Source organism: Anarhichas minor, unplaced genomic scaffold (assembly GCF_050575085.1).
Source record: "Anarhichas minor isolate MPS153535 unplaced genomic scaffold, ASM5057508v1 ptg000042l, whole genome shotgun sequence".
Classification (NCBI taxonomy): Eukaryota; Metazoa; Chordata; class Actinopteri; order Perciformes; family Anarhichadidae; genus Anarhichas; species Anarhichas minor.
This window is the reverse complement of record NW_027466488.1, coordinates 749,834-770,026: the sequence shown is the minus strand read 5'-3', so window position 1 is coordinate 770,026 and position 20,193 is coordinate 749,834. Positions and strand designations below refer to the sequence as shown.

The window sequence follows — 20,193 nt, the reverse complement described above, 5'->3', positions numbered from 1 at the left end:
ATTCTTTTCCCTAGGGCGCGACGCTGTTGCGTGTTTTTGAATTAAAACACATCATCAGAAACTCCCTTCATTCAAAGTGTCTCTTAGTCAGCGTGGGTATCGGCTGTTTTACACTCTTGTGTTGTCTCTCACGGAATTACACTCAAAGTCCTCTAAATGCTCGTCATGGTTCAACTTACAGAGACATTTGTGTGAGTAATTAATCATTTTAGTTTTTAAAAACGTTTCTTGTTAATGATATATGCTTCATTGTTAGATTGTTAGTTTACAAGAATTTTGCTATTGCAAATTTAGTTGGTTTTGCATAGAGCTGTCAGTATATCTAGTGAGCCTGTGGATGGATGAAAGTATACGGACCAGGACTGTTATGCAGTGCAGAGATTCTGCTCTGGCAGCAGTACCATATTTTGCATTGTTTGTTTATATCTGTGCAGCCACGTCTCTCCTGCTCCTTCTCTTTTTCTGCCTCTCACTTCCCTCGCTCACTCTTGCCTGTACCCATACTGTACGAATGTGTGAGCGAGGGGATTGAACAAAGGTGTCTGTCAAATGGAGTTTGTTAGTGTGAAGCCTTTTTTAGCGCCATTCTGCAGCAAGGAATAACAGATTTAGGCCACAACCGCTCTCTCGCTCTCACTCTCGCTCTCGCTCTCTCTCATTCATCTGTTATACACAGACTCAAACATACACACTCTGTCTTTTTCCCTCTGTCTCCCATTACAATTCTGTTATTTCTCTCTCTCTCTCTTTCTCTCTGTCTGTCTCTGTCTCTCTCTCATTACAATTCTGTTATTTCTCTTTCTCTCTGTCTGTCTCTGTCTGTCTCTCCTTATTACAATTTTGTTATTTATCTCTGTCTCTCTCCCTCCTTCTCTTTCTCTCCCTTTCTCTCTCTCATTACAATTCTGTTATTTATCCTGAGGCTGCAGCTCTCATTTGCCATTCTCCCTGCACAACAAAGTCCCTTGCAGGACTCACTGATGCCATGTACATGGTTGTACATGTACTGGTTATACATTTGTGTTTTACTGTTTCATTTATGGGTGATTACACTGTACTGTATGCTTTCCCGACACTGTATATTCATACTGTGTAAGCAAAAATGAGAGAATGGGAGAAGTGGCTTCGTCTGAGCTGGTGGCACTGCCTGCACCTTCACATTCTTGTGCTAAAGCTTCTGAATGCAGCTCAAGTACTGTGCCAGCAGGCAGTCATGTGACCAGATTGGAATTCAACCATTGTTTTAAGCAGCAGAGCCTTTTCTACTCTGTTAGTCACAGCCCACAAGACTCACACACACACACACACACACACACACACCCCCACCCCCACCCCCACCCCGTTTCCTCTTGTTTATTCTATCCAGGTTAAACAGGAACTTGGACTGAAAAGTATCCTAACTCGGGAGTTTATGTTGGGAGACTTGGTTTGATTTTTCTTTCTCTGCCTCTGTGCTTTTCTTAGAATGGTTGATAGAATGGGAGTTTACATCAATCATCCAGAACAGTTTCATTTGGAAATGAAAACATTTATGAACCCTGTCTGCTCCAATTTACATTCTATCAGTCTGTGGTTGGGAGTGTCGTTATCCATTTGGAGGGTCTTATTTGACAAAGGCCGCACATCCTTCTTTTAATAGCTTATTGTCTTCTCATTTGATTTTCTGTCCACATGCCCTTATCACATCATCCATGGTCCATGCTTTTTCCTTTTGGGTTTATTTTAGTCTTCCTGGTGATCTCAGCACAGGACAGAACTATATAAACATTCACAGAAAATACCGGGTCATTCTTCCACACATGAGCAAAGATTCTGCAGTCATTTAAGGAATGCATTAATGGAGAATGTTCTTGGTTACGGCATTGACAGTCCACGCGTACCGAATTGCCATGTGTAATTTTCTTTGTCTATTTCAGCCATCGAAGTCGAGATGAGGAACGCATATCCAAACCAGGATCCATGTCCACACCAGTCAAAATCTCTGATGACGGCGTCTTGTCACAGGCCAGCGACCAGACCAGTTCCAGAGATGACAAACAGTTACCCCCGCTGCCTGGTACGAAACCTCTGCCCATCAGCCCTCAGCTCTACGGACTAGTGTGCTTTCTCATGTTGGCCTCAGCTGTTACCACCTTTTTTATTTCTACATTTCATTGCCATTAGTACAGTAAAGTTTCAGTTATGTCTGAACAGTAAAGAGAGTTTCACTAATGCTTGGTTTATTTTAGTTTACTTTAATCACTCTACACGTATTGTTTTTTCCTGTGCCTGAAGACTAATAATTATAAAGACGAACAGTGTGCCTTCACTTTACAATTGGTTTCACTGTTACCAAACACTTGGCTGACTATCTTGTATCAAGCCTTACCGAATGATGAAACTGATGCTGTTCAGCATATACTGGGTACTAGTTTCCGTGTGTGTGTGTGTGTGTGTGTGTGTGTGTGTGTGTGTGTGTGTGTGTGTGTGTGTGTGTGTGTGTGTGTGTGTGTGTGTGTGTGTGTGTGTGTGTGTGTGTGTGTGTGTGTGTGTGTGTGTGTGTGTGTGTGTGTGTGTGTGTGTGTGTGTGTGTGTGTGTGTGTGTGTGTGTGTGTGTGTGTGTTATTTGACTTAGTGTGTTTGTTATTTGACTTAGTGTGTTTGTATTTGATACAGAACCAAAGCCAGTTTATGCACAGCCTGGTCAGCCTGACGTGGATCTGCCTGTCAGCCCCTCCGATGCCCCCGTGCCCAGCGCTGTTCATGATGACAGCATCCTCAGGTAAATGTCCTAGATGCTCTCGTCCAACCTTAGTATTGACTGATTGTGGCATTTATATCCAGTGTATATGTTATTCTCTTAAAGAATTAGCCTACCTGCCGTTGTCAGACCACAGTCTGCATGTGTCTCTTAGAATGATTGTTTTTAGATCCATGATTTGCTGACTCCGTTTGCCTGATTGTATCTGTCTACCTGTGTACTCCTGCAGGCCGAGTATGAAGCTGGTCAAGTTCAAGAAGGGAGAGAGTGTCGGCCTGCGGTTAGCAGGAGGGAACGACGTGGGGATTTTTGTGGCAGGTGTTCTGGAGGACAGTCCTGCGGCTAAGGAAGGGCTGGAGGAGGGAGACCAGATTCTCAGGGTACGCTACACTCATCACTTAAGCAACATGGCTATTGTTTGCTTTCTGCAGTAACATGTAACGAAATGTAGTTTTTGAAATAGTGGCGAGGGATTTAAAGAATCACACTTTACACATTTTTGCTGGAGAAACCTGATTTGTTGCCCATGTACTGTATATGCTTCACTAGTGTTTGTCAGAAAGAAAGCGTATCAGTAAGGCAGCAGTTTAGTGGGTTGAAAGGAAAAATGATCACTCTTCAAAAATAATTAAACCCAAAGTCTGGATCTAACAACTGAAGCTGAAATAAGTAGATCTAAGTTGGTTTTCACAGCTGATGGTCTGTGGACTATTTATGAAATTCTGTCCTTTCATTGCGCTGTCTGTCAAAGAAATATAACTCCTCAGGCTACACTGTCATTTATCAAATATGCCAGCCTAAGTGATGGTGAAGAAAACTGCTGCATGTAAACAGGTTTTACAGTGTTCTCTGATTTCCTCGTTTTAAACAGATTTCTCCCAACTTGTTGATCTTGTGCACATGTAAACGTAGTGTACATGCTACTTCTTTGTCCTCCTATTATGTAACTTGTAAGATAACTTTAAGGTATTGTTTTCTGTCAGAGTTTAGTCAGGCTTTTGTTTTTAGCAAGTATTAGCTGTTACTTATTTTGAAAGTGGGAAGAACATCTGGTGTTATTGTGAAAATAGACGAGCAGTAGCTGCCCACACTGACTTAGATACTCAGTGGTGAAACTATGTGATCCCATGAACACAATAGTTTTATTTCTCTCTAAAGTGATCTCGGGAATACAGTACAATGTATCCGTCAGTCTATGAGTCATTCTGGGCTCTGCCTCGTGTCAAAACTCCCCTTGTTTCCAATGTGAAGACACAATGGTCGTTCTTCCACTCTGACCTCGGAACAGTTGACTTTCTGTTCCACTGAACACTAGAGTAACATTGTTGATGGGATGATGGAAGCCCTCTTGATGTCAGTGTTGGATCCATTCAGACGTGTTTAGACAACAGCCAAGCATTACACCTGCTTTGTTTAATGTTCTAACTGAATCTGTGTAGTGTTACACTGCACAGAAGAGGCTGACTACTTAGCCGCACAGTTTGTCTCCCCACAGACACAGACATTCATGGACAGCATTTATCTTACAGACAAATCTGTCCATTACCGCATCTCCTTCTCTTAATGAATATACTATGGCTTGTGTTCTTCCCACTCCACAGCATAGATCTCTCTGTGTGTGTGCGTATGTGTGTGTGTGTGTGTGTGCGTGTGCGTGTGTGTGTTTTCTCTCCACTGTACGAACACACCTCAGAGACTTCCAGGACATTGTTTTCCGTCTTTAGATGGTTTCCCTTTGGTCATGGTGTGCGTGTGGAGATAAAGACGTCACGCCCTCCTATTTCTGGGAAGGATAAAGGTGTCTTTCTGAGGTTCAGTGATTCTGTCCATGTGTTTCTGGTTCCCCTGCTGCCCCTCAAGCAGAGTCAATAAACAGTAGTTATTGTTTTTGGGACAGCAGCATGAGAGGAGGAGGAGGAGGAGGCTGCTCCGTCGTAGGGGAATACATGGCCCTGCTTTTGTTGAGGAACACTTTTGACTTTTTCTATGTTCTTCTTGTTTTGTGAGAAAACGAGCGATGGCTGCTAGAGTTTTGTTTTGTTTTTTGTCAAAAAAAACAAAGTTGAGGAAAAACAGGAACAGAGCACACTTTAACCTAGTAGCTTTCTACATTTAACAGTTACTATTTAAAAACTTAGTGGGATAAACTTGGGGACATAAGATCAAGAGCTTCTAATTTGCTCTTTTGTGTGCTAGTCCACCAGTCCTTTGATGAGACTGTAAGTACGTCTTCTGTTCTGCATCCGTAGGTGAACAATGTGGACTTTGCTAACATCATCCGGGAGGAGGCTGTGCTGTTTCTGCTGGATCTCCCAAAAGGAGAAGAAGTTACTATTTTGGCCCAAAAGAAGAAGGATGGTGAGTGGTGGCAGTATGACGTATTGTGTTCGTAGTGTAAATGCATCAGGTATCAAACCCAGCACATTTAAAAGGTTGCTGTAATCATTTCGCTATGTTCTTTGTCTTTAGTGTATCGGAGGATAGTGGAATCAGACGTTGGCGACTCCTTCTACATCCGGACACATTTTGAATACGAGAAAGAGTCACCGTACGGGCTGAGCTTCAACAAGGGCGAGGTGTTTCGCGTAGTAGACACGCTCTACAACGGCAAATTAGGCTCCTGGCTCGCTATCCGTATTGGCAAGAACCATCAGGAAGTGGAAAGGGGCATCATCCCCAACAAGAACAGGTAAAAGAAGATTCAGGTCACACCTTTTAATACTTGTACAGCTTGTTTTGGCACTTTATGAATGGACGAGGGTGGAGACAAAGGAATAAAATAATTGTGGTTGATCTGCGAGTAGCAAGGAAGGATTTGCGAGCATATTTCCATTTGCTCATTTGTTTAATCTACTGTATTTTACACATTTATCATGTTTTTTTATGTTTATTATTTAGTATGATAAAATGCTTTAGGTCTGTGTTATAGTCTGTGTTTTTAATGTAGGGCATATTTAACACATGCAGTGTGTCAGTGTGTCTGAGGATATGTAGTATAGATGATGATGATGATCCAGCCAACAGCATGGTTTTATCTAGGCCTGTCTCCACCACCTTCAACAGCCTCTCGCAGTGTTTACACACAGATTCCTCTCTGTTCTGCTCACAGAAAAGACATAGCTGTCCATATGCTGGATGCATTTATATCACATACGTGATGCATGGTGAAATATACAGTATGTCAGCTTCTCAGCCAAGATAAACCTGCCTCCCTGGATATTCTTTCAAAACGTAAAACCCTAAAATCACATTCACAATTCAATATTATTGTTTTAAAAACATCCGTCAAAGGAAGACCTTTATTATTCAAAGTTTCCTCCCCATAGGCCAACTGCCTAACTCACCTTACCGCTTACCACTGTAATTAAATATATTGACCAATCTGCAATGAACTTTAGGAAACAGATGATGCAAAATATGGCCTTAACTTAAATTAGTGGTTTGTAAATCTGCAATGTTTTATAAATAAGACTTGTCATTTCACTGCAAAGCCTTAATTTCTGTTATACGTATTCTCTATGTGTAACCTGTGTCATTATGAGTTTATGTGTGTCAAAATACTGACTGTTATTCTGCTATCAAGAGTTCACAGAAACATCAGAGTTAAATGATATGTCAGCTCTTCATAATGTGATCATTGAGCCATAAATTAGATCGTACGAGCCCTCAAGACAACATATCAATTAGCCTATCTATAAAATGGCCTCTAAGTATTTCATCAGCATTTCTTCAGCCAATAATGCACTCAATAATCAGTATGACAGCCATTTACAACTCAGTACTGTACAATGGCGTTGCAGTCACAGTGCCAGTATATCACCACGACTTTTCTCTCCAAACAGTAGTAAGTGAAAAGCTGAATACCTGAACTGTCTTAAAGTGCCATTGATTGAAGTGCTGACCGCTGACCTCACTCCTACTTTCTTCTTTGTCCAGAGCTGAGCAGCTATCCAGCGTGCAGTACACCCTCCCCAAAACACCAGGGGGCGACAGAGCGGACTTCTGGAGATTCAGAGGATTGAGAAGCTCCAAGAGGAATTTGCGTAAGAGCAGGGAAGACCTGTCGGCCCAACCAGTTCAGACCAAGTTCCCTGCTTATGAGAGGGTGGTGCTGAGGGAAGGTAAGAGCACATCCGCCACGACAGTAACAGCAATAATCTCCGACATCTCTTTATACGTTTCTATGCTTCTAAGCATTGCAAAGCTGTTAATTTGTCTATTACTGATATATTCTAATATGGTAACAACTGTACGCTCTGGTTTAGTATTTTGTATTGTAAGTGATACATGGTGGTAACCGGTGGTGCTTTCCATGACTTGGTCGTGTTCTTCTAGCTGGGTTCCTGAGGCCGGTGGTTCTCTTTGGGCCGATAGCAGACGTGGGCCGAGAGAAACTGGCCAGGGAAGAGCCAGACATTTTTGAACTAGCAAGTAAGTGATAAAGTACCCCTCACCCTCTCTTGTGCTGTGACCTACTGTGTGTCTTGCATTGATAGGAAACCACACTCTTAATTTACGCACCACACACTACAGCTGAGGGCTGTTTAACTGCTTAGTATCCATTTACTATTCACAGTAGTGGTCAATCCTCCTGTAAGTGATTTGCAACAGTAACTCTTCCTGACTTGTGTCCAGTGAAAATAGACATTCATCAAGCATTACTTCTGCCTGTGACTCTCTTTTCTTCATTTAAATGTGTTGCTCCGCCGTAAAGATTCCGCCCTAACGATGCTTGTTTAGGTTGCAAACCCGATTTGATTCATCAAAAGTCTTTAAAAACACACCTACTTAATTGTTTATTAGGTGTTAAATTGTTGAACCAGAATGAGAACATGACAAAGTCATTATAAACTGAAAGATTGTAGGTGGATAAATGCAACAACCTCTGCTGTTTCTATGTATTCATAACATACAGAAGGTTAGAAACATTATATTTTAGTAGTTTGTTTTCCAGCGAGGAGTCGGTATTCACAGGATGTTAATTCCTTCTGCTTAACTCCAGAATACTACTGCTACTGAAACTAGATATCCACAGTTTAGTGGGTCAGTTAGTCAAGTTGTGTCAATTATTTCCTCGGTTTATTTATAGCTTCTCTCTTTCTTTATCGTTCACTCTTCTACAGTCCAGGCAGAGCTGCATACACTCGTTTATTTTAGTCCGCATCCACTGCCTCTTACTTCATAGATTGCAACCTTCTTTAATGTGTGTTTTTTATTTTAACACTCCATATTGAATCTCAATGACTTTAAGTGCACAACAACACATGCCAGTGCAAACACGCACACACACATTCAGTACACACCCCACGTCAGAAGTGATTCCATTCCTTGATGTTTATTTGCGTAACTCCAGTGATGTTTGTGTAACTGTATTTTCTTTTCAGAAACACAGCAACAACAAGGAGGGGAAAGTATGTCACTTAGTGCATCAACTTTTTTTGTTTTGTTTTATTAATTCAGTGAATGGCAGATAATCTGTAAACTGGTGTTTGGTAGCAATCTGGTCGATCGATGTTTCAACAATGCGTGTAGGGGAATAGCACTTGATTTAGGAATTCACATTTGTCAATACAATTGGCAATAATGATTGTTTTACTAAATATTAGCATGACTATAAAATGAATGACAGAAGACCTCACACTGAAGAAATGCAATATCATATTTACACACAGCTATTTTTCTTTTTGTTTCCATGTAATTTTAACATATTGACTGAAATGCACTTGTTATCAATGAAAATATATATTTAAGATTTTAAAAAGCGCTTCTGCATTAGCATGGATAACATGATGCACATCTAAACACTTACATTAGATATGAATTTTCCATTCTTCACTTTTTGCCCAAATTTAAATCTCTAAGGAGCTGTTTGCCATTGTGATATTGCATGTTGATCGTTAGAGATTAGTGAATGCTGATTCATGCCCACTACCCTTGAATGAATACAGTAGTATATTATAGAGCTAAACTCAGTGGTATTCCCCTCTTAATGTATCGCGTAGAAAGACAACGACAAGGCAGCACGTGGAGCTGTGCAGTTAATATGCCATGAAAACTGAGATGTCTGGAGTTGCTTTCCATTAAAATCATCAGAAAATTAATAAATAATACAGAATAGACTGGGAAGGTTGAGTTTATTTGGGCTTCCAAAAGTTGTCACCCAATTTGTATGATTTTTCTACAACATTTATCCCAAATTGCCCATAAAATCTCACGTAATTAATTAACCAAATCAACATGGCATTCACTCACCAAGCTGAAGCTTTGCCCATGAAAATGAAATAGATAGATTTTCTTGAAAAATTGCCCACAATACCACCCAAAAATGAGTTATGAGATGAAATGGTCTCATCTCCAACCATCTCAGCAGTCAGCTGAAAAAGTAACCATCTATCTATGGCTTTGATATCGGGGTTCATGTACGAGCTGAACCACAAATGTATCCGTATGAAATCTGACGGCTCACAACTCAGACTACAACAAACCACCTCTGTGATGCCACTGTACGAAAACATAGAGCGTATTATGTGTCATACAAAACTGACGGTTTGTGTGTGTGTGTTGGTATAAAGCCCCTCGTGTCAATGGATAGACAAAATTGGTCTTTCAAATTTTTTTTATTGCACAGACATGACTGAATCCCAACATTAATGTTTTCAGCATTGCTGCATACGCTTAGATCTTGACTTGTTGCATGGCTGTTTTTATCTGCTCTCCCTAAAATGTTTTTGGGTAGATCAGAGCAGTGATTTCAGATCATAGATCCTATTAGAAATGTTAGACATTAAGCCCCGTGCTGTGGTGTGTTTGAGTCATTACTAGACTGCACCCTGGTGAGATGACTGCCCTCTTTTGAACCGTGTGTGTCTGGGCAGGAAACCATTGCTTATCTTAATGTGAATCATAAACCCCTCTTCACATCCTTGCTTAAATCCCCGAGGCTTACAATGACACTGTATTCTCATTAATCCCAAAATGACCCTCATGCTCTTGTATGCGCATATTTCATGTCAGTGTTTCTCACATAACACATTTCCTGCACCATAATTTATACTGTTACATGCAGTTGCACGCACACAGTCGTTCAACACTGAATAAAATTTCCCTAAACCTCCCCAAAATACCTAATGACTATTGCATGAATTGGCTGCTACTCTCTAGCTGTTTCCATAAACGTACACTTGTCCTCTCCCGTACGGAGATTATTATTCCGTATTCAACAGCTCTATTTATGGGAGTCGACAAATGCGCGCTACAGGAATACCTAATGGGGGCACAGCCATGTTTTATTGTTATTTGTCACTTGTGTTGATGTGATGTGCAGTAACTCTGTACGTTTGTCTTCTATAGGGAGTGAACCCAGGGATGCAGGAACCGACCAGAAGAGCTCCGGCATCATTCGCCTGCACACCATCAAACAGATAATCGACCGGGTAAGAAGCAAGATGTGCACACGTGTTTAGAAATACAGACAAACAGTCGAGATACAAACATCTTTTGACAGATTTGTTATGGTAATGAGACGACGGCAGCTCAATGCTGCCCTCTGCTGTTCTGTCCTCGTTAATGCTTAAAGTGCCTGAACTTCGACAAAGTGGTTGATTATACCGTGGCATGTACACTTGCGAAACTAATCCAGACTGATGAGCTGTCGTCTTGCCCGTGTTCAAGATCTGCTGCACACACTATGTGAAACAAGCATCATGGTGTTGGTCATATAGTATTCAATCCTCACCTTCATGGAAATAAACACAGTTATGTTTTTTTCTCTGTGTCTGAAGGACAAGCATGCAGTGCTGGACATCACCCCTAATGCAGTGGACCGTCTGAACTACGCTCAGTGGTATCCAATTGTGGTGTTTCTCAACCCAGACACGAAGCAGGGTGTGAAGACTATGAGGACCCGCCTCTGCCCTGAGTCTAGGAAGAGTGCCAGGAAGCTTTTTGACCGAGCCCTCAAACTAAGGAAGAACAACCACCACCTCTTCACCAGTGAGTCTAGTGGGAAGGAGGGAGGGGTTAGACGGGGGCTCCAAACCAGCGGAGGGGGAGTGATGGATATCTTACAGGCAGCACAGACACATTTCAAAGGAAGTTGACAATTGAGTGCCGCAGTGTTAGAGGCTGTCACACACTCCTGACAAATGCTTGTTCAGCACTGACTGTCACACAAGAGCACCCACAGGGCCCTTACTCAGCACGCACTCTTTCTGTCAAGGGTTGGGGTGTGACTATGCTTTAGGAGCATCTGTTGGTGATAAAGATATTAGAGAAGCGTGAAGAGTGTTCTTCTCATATTCAGCACACGCGTAGATTCTTCCCATAATCTTCAGTCCAAATAACTATTACACGACAAGCTGCATTTGTACCTCTACGCCTTTTTTATCCACCGGATCTCATTTGAAAGTTATTCTCAGAATCAAGCCTCACGATCATGTTCAACTATAATTACTTTATGTAAAACTAGGAAACGGATACAACCGGACTATTCTTATGTTAGGAATCTGGCACGTGGGAGGAGGCAAGTTACCTCTCAGCTGCCTTTTTTCATGTCCTTGAGAGTGAGGGAGAGCAATTCCCTCATTTTGTATTTAAAGTATCTCTTCCTTGTCTGTTGTGATTGGTTTGCACATTTTATTCAAAAACAATATACTTGCTTCTTAACTGCCATTATTGTTCACTCTTAAAATTATAGAAAATGGGTCTCAAGTGGGAAAGAGCACCTTCAAAATGACTTTGGTGCCCTTTACAGACATTATGCTAATCATGTAAAAGTGGCAGATTATTTATGGGTTAGAGTGCATATCTAAAAGGAACTTTTAATTATGATGCTACTGTTGTTTTACTTAATTGCTATTTTGGGAAACATTCTTGTTCCTCATTTGATTGGAGAGATGTTTTTTTCTTCTCTTCTGCCCTTTCCTCTGTGTATTCAGCGACCATTAACTTGAACAACATGAATGATGGTTGGTTTGGAGCGCTCAAGGAGACAATCCAGCAGCAGCAGAACCAGCTGGTGTGGGTTTCAGAGGGCAAGGTGAGACACGCCCACCCAAAAACACACACGCACGCACACAAACAGCCGCGTAGACTCTAAATGGTCTTTACGTCTTGTTTCCCAGGCTGATGGGGCAGCTGAGGATGACCTGGACATCCACGACGACCGCCTGTCTTATCTGTCGGCACCGGGCAGTGAGTATTCCATGTACAGCACCGACAGCCGCCACACCTCCGACTACGAGGACACGGACACAGAGGGCGGAGCCTACACCGACCAGGAGCTGGACGAAACGCTGAATGATGACGTGGAACCACCCACGGAGCCGGCCATCACCCGCTCCTCTGAGCCTGTTCGGGAGGACCCGCCCGTCATCCAGGAGCCCCCTGGCTACGCTATCTACCAGCACACAGTGCAGCCGGTCCCCCTGAACCGCATCGACCCGGCTGGATTCAAGGCACCAGTTCCGCAGCAGGTAGCGTTTCTGAGAGCGGCACGTCTTCCCTGTTGTCTGGAGGACGTGGTTTGCGTTAGAAGGGTTTTCTGGAGGCGCTATTGAAGGCACTTTTTGTTATTTTTGCAGTTACTCTGTCTATCTACTGTTACCAAACAATATCAGTGCAAAAGTGAAAACTTCTGTGGTCAGGTATTTATCGCAATATATAAATATTATATAATATATATATTTATTATACTATTTATTTTATCTATTTGCCTATATCTGTTTGTTGATTGGTGTTTGTGAGAGTGTGTTTTTTTATTTTTGAAAAGGAGAAGAACTTGATAAGTTTTACTGTTACTCTTGTACTCTATATTACCACAAGCTGTCTTATTGGAGTGACTGTTGCTGATGTCACTGGGAAAAGAAACTTGTTTGTCAAAGTGTCTGTACCAGTACTCACCTTCGTGCACTTCCTACCTTTTGTTTTACCTGTGATCGGGACCGGACGATGCGACACAAGAAAGTATTATGTGCATGTTGGCAATGCCAGTGTTTATCCAGTGTACCTGTGAAATGTACTTATCAACACCCAAATTGGCCGTTGTGACACCCACATCTAAGTGTTTGTCGTCTCGTGATGTGTTAATGAGCATAAAAGGGGAAAGAAAAGAAAGTACTGTATTGTAACCGTAGCATTAAAATCAAATTAGTATACTCTAACAATGAAAACTTGTCCTGCTGCTAATTCCTAACTCTCACATGACATTGGTTGATCTACAGCTACTGTTTAATGTGGAGGAGGGTGATTGGCTGTTTGATTCGTGTAAGCTGTAGGCACAAGTGAGGAGCAGGCCGTTGTAGTGGGGCTGTGAAGGTAGTAGCACTTGTTGGTACTGCACCGTAGTGTCAGCGCGTGTTATTAAACATTTCTGAACCACTTCACAGAAAGCAGAGGCCGCTGCCGTCCCTAGCATCCCCCAGCAGCCTGAGCCCCTGGCTGAGACAGTGCCCCCTGCTGTCGACGTTACTGTAAAAACTGTAGGGGGTCTGAGCCCTGACGAGGCTCCTGCAGCTCCTCACAGCCAGCCAAGCCCCAACCCAGAGGCTGGCTCACTTAGGAGGCCCACTCCTGAGCTAGCTCCTCAGAGCGTCACACCAGAACCTCTACAATCTGGACTGGCCAGTCCAGAACCAAAGGTATCCATCTGACCGTCCCTGGACGCCCCGTGAACTGACTCAGCCCAGCTCGGTCTGACCCGGCTGACCTGCTGTGCTGCTGCTGCTGCTGCCTGTGTACCTACCTACCTCCTGCTGCCACGCTTCTCTCTCTCTCTCTCGCTCTCTCTCTCCTGCCGCCCTGCATGTCCGCTGCCCAGAAGAGACCAAGATGTGTTTGTGGGCGTTATTGTGCGTGCAAGAGTGTGTGTGTGTGTGTGTGTGTGTGTGTGTGTGCACGTGTGAGCAAATGCTGGTAAACAACAGTGGGCTTGGAGGTGATGGCTGTGCTGATATGCCTACATGTAGGGGAGCGGTGGAAATCCTGCGGCTCTCACTGTTGCTTATCCTCTTTGCATGGCTGCAACATGTTTGCCTCGTTCTCTGTTAACCACTAGAGGTAGATCTCGTTGTGCTGTCTTTATCAGTGCAGATTGAATTGTTTCCTTGTAAAAGTAGCCATTCATTTTCCATCAATTTTCTATTTTATTTGTTGCCCTGCGTTTTAAATGTCGCCGTGGCCAAGTAACAAAGACCAGCTCAACACAAATGTTCTGCTGATTAGGATGGATAATTAATGGTTACTTCCCGATGATCAGGATTTCAAATATTTGCTTTTCTATAATGGGTCTGTGCTTGTAATGTTAAATATTATTGTGGATGCTTATGTTAATAATTGCACCAAGACAGTGGGTGACATTTTCCCTTGTGAATGTAGCGGTGCACACATTATGTGTGAGAAACCCTAAAAGTATTACTCAAATTATCAATAGGCATTCTGTAAGTAGTTTGTGTTGCACTTTTTTACCAAATTCATATTCTCTCAGGTTAGACAAGAAAAATGCATCCCATTGTTTTGTTGTATTTTTTTTTTTTTTACTTTGTATTTTCTTTTTTTTTTTCAATGTTAATTTGGAGCTGCAGTGTTACATTGTGATGTTTTCCAGCTGCAATAAGTGTTTGGCTGTGCTGCGATTTCTATTGAATCTACTATATAATCTGATCAGTAACCCTCCCTCTCAGTTTCTCTATTTCAGGTCTTTCCCTTCTTGTTTCTTCTTCTGTAATTAATTTAACAGACGTTTTTTTTAATATTCTCATTTTCTTATCTTTTAATGGATTTTTGTATTTCCAGTTTTTCATATTACATATTTTCTGTCTGTGCAATATGTTAGTGGATCCTGTGCAGTTGTTAACATTTTTCTTTGTTGTGAATTTGTTTGGTAGATGTTTCAGAAGGATCCATACAGCGTAGACAACGCGGGGAGAATCAATCCCAGCATGAAGCCTGTGACCTACAACCCTCAGCAGGGATATCACCCTGACCAGCAGCCATACAGAGATTACGACCACCCACCCAGTCGGTATGATGTCAGCAGCGGAGGTGGTTACCCAGAACCAAAGCACAGAAACTATGACTCTAACCTGCCCTACGAGAACAGTGTGCCTAATTACGACCAGCATCAGTGGAACCCCTACAGCCAACCGCCCTCTACTGCCAACTCCCAGGGCTACGATCCCCGTCTGCCGTACGCCGATGGCCCCGACTCCCAGTACACCCCGCCTCTCCGCTACGACGAGCCCCCACCTCAGCAGGGATTCGACGGACGGCCTCGCTACGGTAAACCAACAGGTCCGGGTCCCGTCCGCTATGACGATCCTCCACCTCCTGCTTCAGGGCCTGACCTGCATTACAACCAGGATCCTCACCTGAGCGGGTACCCTTCAGCTGGCCACTCCCCAGACCCCGCTGCCCAGCGGCCTACGTATAACCAGGGACCAGCGCCACAACAAAAGAGCTACAAACCTCAGCAGTACGACCCTGTTCCTGTGAACTCTGAAACCAGCCCCACACCACCTCCCAAAGCAGACGCCCCGTCACCGTCTCCTGCAGAGGCTCCAAAGTCTTTCCCCGCCAGAAATGAGCTACAGGAGGACCCCGCCATGCAGCCACAGTCAGTCCTGACAAGGGTCAAGATGTTCGAGAACAAACGCTCTGTGTCCGTGGATAGAGCCAGAGATGCAGGAGATTTATCTGGAAACAAGGTGAACTGTTTAGCTTTATTACCTAATGCACTTTATGCACTTATAGTTGTTACCAGTGTACTTAACTTGGATATTTGCTCTTCAACTTCTTCAGAAATAAGCACATCAGAAGTGCCGATTCTTAATATTTCATTTAATATTTATAATAATTGTTTTTGCTATCACAGGCAGCTGATTTACCTTTGAAAGCAGGCGGCGTAATCCCGAAGGCAAATTCTCTGAGCAACCTGGATCAAGAGAAGACCTTTAGGTAAGCCCATGTTTCTGCAATGTTTTTATATAAATATTTAAATTAAATCGTGTAATTAGACACTTTAATTTCACATCTTTGTCAAATTTGCACCGTTATTTTGGCCATTTGCCATCGCTAACTCCTCTTCTCTCGCTCTGATCTCACCATCTCTACCTTGTTTTTGAACCCCAGAGCCTCAGGGCCTCAGCAGCCTCCGTCCAATGTTGCTGATGACATTGTGCGCTCCAACCATTACGACCCTGATGAGGACGAGGACTACTACAGGAAACAGCTGTCTTACTTTGACAGGGTCCAGGTCGTTCCCAACAAACCCCAGCCTCAAGCACAAACGACTAACAACTACCCCAGGTGAGGCTCGTCAGACACCTTCCCAAGCGTTAGTTGGAAGGAATGTTGAAAAAAGACGCATTAATCTAATTTATCGTTTTAACATCAGTTGTGTTTTTTTATAAATATCGTCATTTCTACTGTGATTCTTGAATTGATGTTTTGGTCTTGTGATTTAAGGACGGAGTCGGTGGAGAAACCCATTCCAGTGGAGAAAAAATATGAACCAGTTCCCCAGGTGACGCCTTCTCTGCCACCAACCATACTGCCCAAACCCGCACCTGAAGGTACAAATGTCTTCTATCAAAGGAAAAAAACCTGTAGTGGGGATTTTATTATCTGATACTAGATTGTAATCGCGTAAAGATGCGTCTGTATCACACACTGTACTACTGAGGGACCTGTATGCCAAAGTGTACATGATTCCATACAAACAAACATACGCTCAGTGACACACACTGTGGAGCTCTTTGGCTGACCCTCATGGCTCTTCCACAGCCAAACCTCCTGGCCGGGACGACACCGTCCAGACCAACTTCCTGCCTCACAAGAGTTTCCCCGAGAAGTCTCCAGTTAACGGCACGAGTGAACATCCTCCAAAAACGGCTCCACCAGCAGCCAGCTACAACCGCTACGCGCCCAAGCCCTACACCACGTCAGCCAAGCCTTTCGCACGCATGTTCGACAGTCCTAAATTCAACCACAACCTTCTGCCCAATGACAAGCCTGACCCTGCTCCAAAGGTAAGCGGTTGATGTAGTGCAGCCCTCTAAAGAGGGTCAAATAATTAGAAATACAAGGGGGGGGGGGGACGTAAGCTATGTTGCTGTATTTATTAAGCTGTTACTGTGAAAGCAAAGAGATTATCTCTTAGTAATAGGTTCCAGTTCAGAGATTATTTTTTTATATAATTCACTGATTGGGTCACTTATATTCTTAGTAATACTTCTCATACTGACCTCCCTATATATTTAGTTTATTGTAATCGGTTACAGGAATTTCTTTACTTTGAGTTCACTTTTTTAAAACTGTTCTGAGCAAAATTACAAAGAGCAGATTGATCTGACATAACTGTTGTGTAAGGTTTATTAATAACCGACAACATGATAGTAATGGATCACTCTAGAAACCGTGACTCGGAGTATTTTTGCTCCTTCGCTCTCTTTCCTCCTCTGACCGTTACTTGATTTTGGACATCTGGTTGATGTAAATGTACACTGAATCCGCTCAGGTCTCTCTTAGGAGCTATTTATTCTATCTGTTGATTGTAGTTTGTGGTTACATAAGTAAGTTCAGCTCCAAGCTCTTCGCCTCACTGTTGCTGTCTGTGTTGGGAACAGGGCCCGAGCTCCAGCCCAGTGAAGCCTCAGATAGCAGAGCTACCCAGAACCCAGAACACAGACCCCGACAGTGGCCTGGACACTTTCACACGCACTATGGACCACCGCTCCAAACACCAGCACAACAACATCAACGCTGTGCCCAAGGCCATCCCTGTGAGGTAACAAACTCAGTCTGACCACAGATTCAATTTACAGTGTTCTGTTCAACACGAGAGCGCGAAAGTAACGGTTTCTTCCCCTTCAGTCCTAGTGCCCTGGATGATGACGAGGATGAAGATGAGGGCCACACAGTGGTCGCCACAGCTCGAGGTATCTTCAACTCTAACGGTGGCGTCCTGAGCTCCATTGAGACAGGTGTCAGCATCATTATCCCACAGGGTGCCATCCCTGAAGGTGTGGAGCAGGAGATCTATTTCAAAGTCTGCAGAGACAACAGCATCCTGCCGCCGCTCGACAAGGAGAAAGGTAACTCGTCAAAGATGGAGGGACGAAGCAGCCAGGGGGTTTTCTTGAGTCATATTTAAATGATTGGATACTTTGCTAAGACCGACTAACTGTTCCATGGCACCAGCACTGTTTGCATTTAAACCCTCTTTTGTATGTTTGCTTTGAATTGTCCTGAATCCTGTGTTTGTATTTACAGGAGAGACTCTGCTCAGCCCTCTGGTGATGTGTGGACCTCATGGCCTCAAGTTTTCAAAGCCCGTGGAGCTGCGCTTACCTCACTGTGCGTCTATGACCCCTGATGGTTGGTCTTTTGCTCTAAAATCCTCCGACTCCTCGTCGGGTATGCTGTGCTCTCTCTGTTCTTCGGGGTCGTTTGGGCTGGCATTGTGACAGTTTTAAGGGTTGTGGGTCACTGTTTAATTATAATTGTTTGAAGATTTTACCCCTAGTTTTGGTTCTCTTCATCAAAAAGCAATGAGAAAAATGTGAACTGAATCTGAAAATCTGATATTTTGGTCTCTCAACATGTCTGAGAATCAATCTAGGGGGAAAAATCTCTGTTTTTTTCACAATTTATTGCTTTTATTGATTCATTGTCATCATTTTTTCTAGTTAACTCACCCACTCAATCTCTAAATCACTGTGTCACTGGGTTTTTATTTGGTGTTCAGATCAAAGTCCCTCCTCATTGTTTTTACATGCTGAATTGCAGAATTTCTCTCTTATTTTTCACCTCTTGAGTCATTTTAACAAGTTTCTCTGATTTCATTTAACATTCATTCATCGGATGCTTGGCTGTATAATCATTTTAATTTCACCAGGTAGAAGTATAATGCATGCCGCTCTGCTCGGATAGATTCGTCTCACATAGCCACCCAAATCCTGACCTGAAGAACAGCTTTTATAGATCTCTCCGGAAATTGGGACACTGTCATAACCAATAATGTCTGTCTTTATCCTGCAGGGGAGAAAATTGCACGAAGACATCTTGTTATCGTGTCAAAATATAGCTCTCCAAATTTAGCTTCTGTCTAGCTGAGTGTTGTTCTTATCCAAGGTAGTTCTCAGGTGACAATATGATTTTCCTAATTAATTGGTCTTTCACACCGGCTTCAGCTTAGATAAAGAGAGAGTGTTGAAATTAAAAGCACGACAAGCTACTTTTAGTAGGCCGTCATTTAGTCCATCATGGAATTGAGCAAACAAACATTTGATAAATAACCTAAGCTCGATGAGAAGTTGAGCTCCTGCTAAGAAAGTTAAAAATAAAAAAGAACTGAAGAAAGGAACTAATTCCTTCTTTCCCTTTTCTCAACACTGCCCCGCTCACAGCTCACGTCTTCTAAAACAGTGGTCATTTTGGCAGTGGTGAGGATTAGCTGCTAATTAGCCTCATTTTAAGGATGAGACTTGGAGGGCTGAATGAGATGTGAGCTCACTCCGTTGTCCTGCTCAATTGTGGGGGGATTATCGGGCTGAGTCCTAATCCTCTTATTGTAAAGCAAGGCCGCTCTCTGGCCTCCTCCCGTCCCTTCTCTGCTTCTTCTCACTTCGCTTCTCCTTTTCCCTCCGACGCAACTCACTGCCTCTCTTCTGTGTACACTGTGTTAAAGTGTAGATGAGTGTGTGAACTCACAGACTGAAATCACAACCGCAAATATCTTAGTGTGCAACAGAATTAAATGAAATGTCAGACATTGACATCACAATATGCAATATCTCATCATCTAGGCATTGTTTAGGGCTTGTACCCTGTGGACTTTTTGACCACTACTGCAGCTGTAGAGTAATGTTTAGTGAGCGGGGTCCTTGCACACTCAACCACTTGTGTGCGCATGCGCATCCTCGTAACGCGATACCCATTGTTGCCGACTGCTTGACGTTATTTCGCTGATCCTCTGGTGGTAGTGACGTTCCAACATTCTTAGCTATGCACCCGCAAAGGCTTTGAAAATGTAGCTTTACGGTTCATCGGTGACCTTATAGCTCGAGTCGCTGGGAAATTTCAGGAGCTTTCAGATCATTAAAACTTCAAGCTGAATAGATTTGGGTTTTGGATTATTGGTAGAACTAGTGGGAATTACTGCTAGTTGTAGTCCTATGCACACAATGCACATAATGAGTTTATTTAAAAAAAAGTTTTTAAAAAGTCCACAAGATACCTTCAACGTTGTGATTTTTTGTATGTTGTTTGAGCATAAATTGGACTCCAAATTACGAGGTCAGACCTCCCACTCAGTTATTTCTGAAATATTCAAGAGTGCCAAATAAAAACCAGCTCTTACTCCCGTCACCACTCCGACAACCCGACATGTGACCTGTGTGCTTTCCTTAAGTGAAGGAAAAGTCACTCTTATTCTTGTAAGGAGGGGGAAGTCATTT

The 20,193-nt window shown here is 43.0% G+C and overlaps 1 protein-coding gene across 12 annotated transcripts in view; it reads left to right on the top strand.

Moving 5' to 3' along the window:
• tjp1a (tight junction protein 1a) overlaps nt 1-20,193 on the top strand; it is a 45,730-nt gene that overhangs the window by 22,703 nt on the left and 2,834 nt on the right. For 4 of the 12 annotated variants that reach the window (XM_076109826.1, XM_076109825.1, XM_076109824.1 and 1 more), the window contains 21 exons: nt 1,917-2,056; nt 2,656-2,761; nt 2,970-3,120; nt 4,990-5,098; nt 5,210-5,429; nt 6,677-6,861; nt 7,076-7,171; nt 8,125-8,151; nt 10,091-10,173; nt 10,522-10,732; nt 11,677-11,777; nt 11,863-12,213; nt 13,126-13,377; nt 14,623-15,441; nt 15,609-15,691; nt 15,866-16,042; nt 16,202-16,308; nt 16,520-16,764; nt 17,362-17,522; nt 17,609-17,829; nt 18,008-18,151. In XM_076109826.1, the coding sequence (XP_075965941.1) occupies nt 1,917-2,056; nt 2,656-2,761; nt 2,970-3,120; nt 4,990-5,098; nt 5,210-5,429; nt 6,677-6,861; nt 7,076-7,171; nt 8,125-8,151; nt 10,091-10,173; nt 10,522-10,732; nt 11,677-11,777; nt 11,863-12,213; nt 13,126-13,377; nt 14,623-15,441; nt 15,609-15,691; nt 15,866-16,042; nt 16,202-16,308; nt 16,520-16,764; nt 17,362-17,522; nt 17,609-17,829; nt 18,008-18,151 (3,989 nt within the window). The remainder of the gene's footprint in view (nt 1-1,916; nt 2,057-2,655; nt 2,762-2,969; nt 3,121-4,989; nt 5,099-5,209; nt 5,430-6,676; nt 6,862-7,075; nt 7,172-8,124; nt 8,152-10,090; nt 10,174-10,521; nt 10,733-11,676; nt 11,778-11,862; nt 12,214-13,125; nt 13,378-14,622; nt 15,442-15,608; nt 15,692-15,865; nt 16,043-16,201; nt 16,309-16,519; nt 16,765-17,361; nt 17,523-17,608; nt 17,830-18,007; nt 18,152-20,193) is intronic. The other 8 variants (XM_076109832.1, XM_076109830.1, XM_076109827.1 and 5 more) reach the window with 5 other exon arrangements.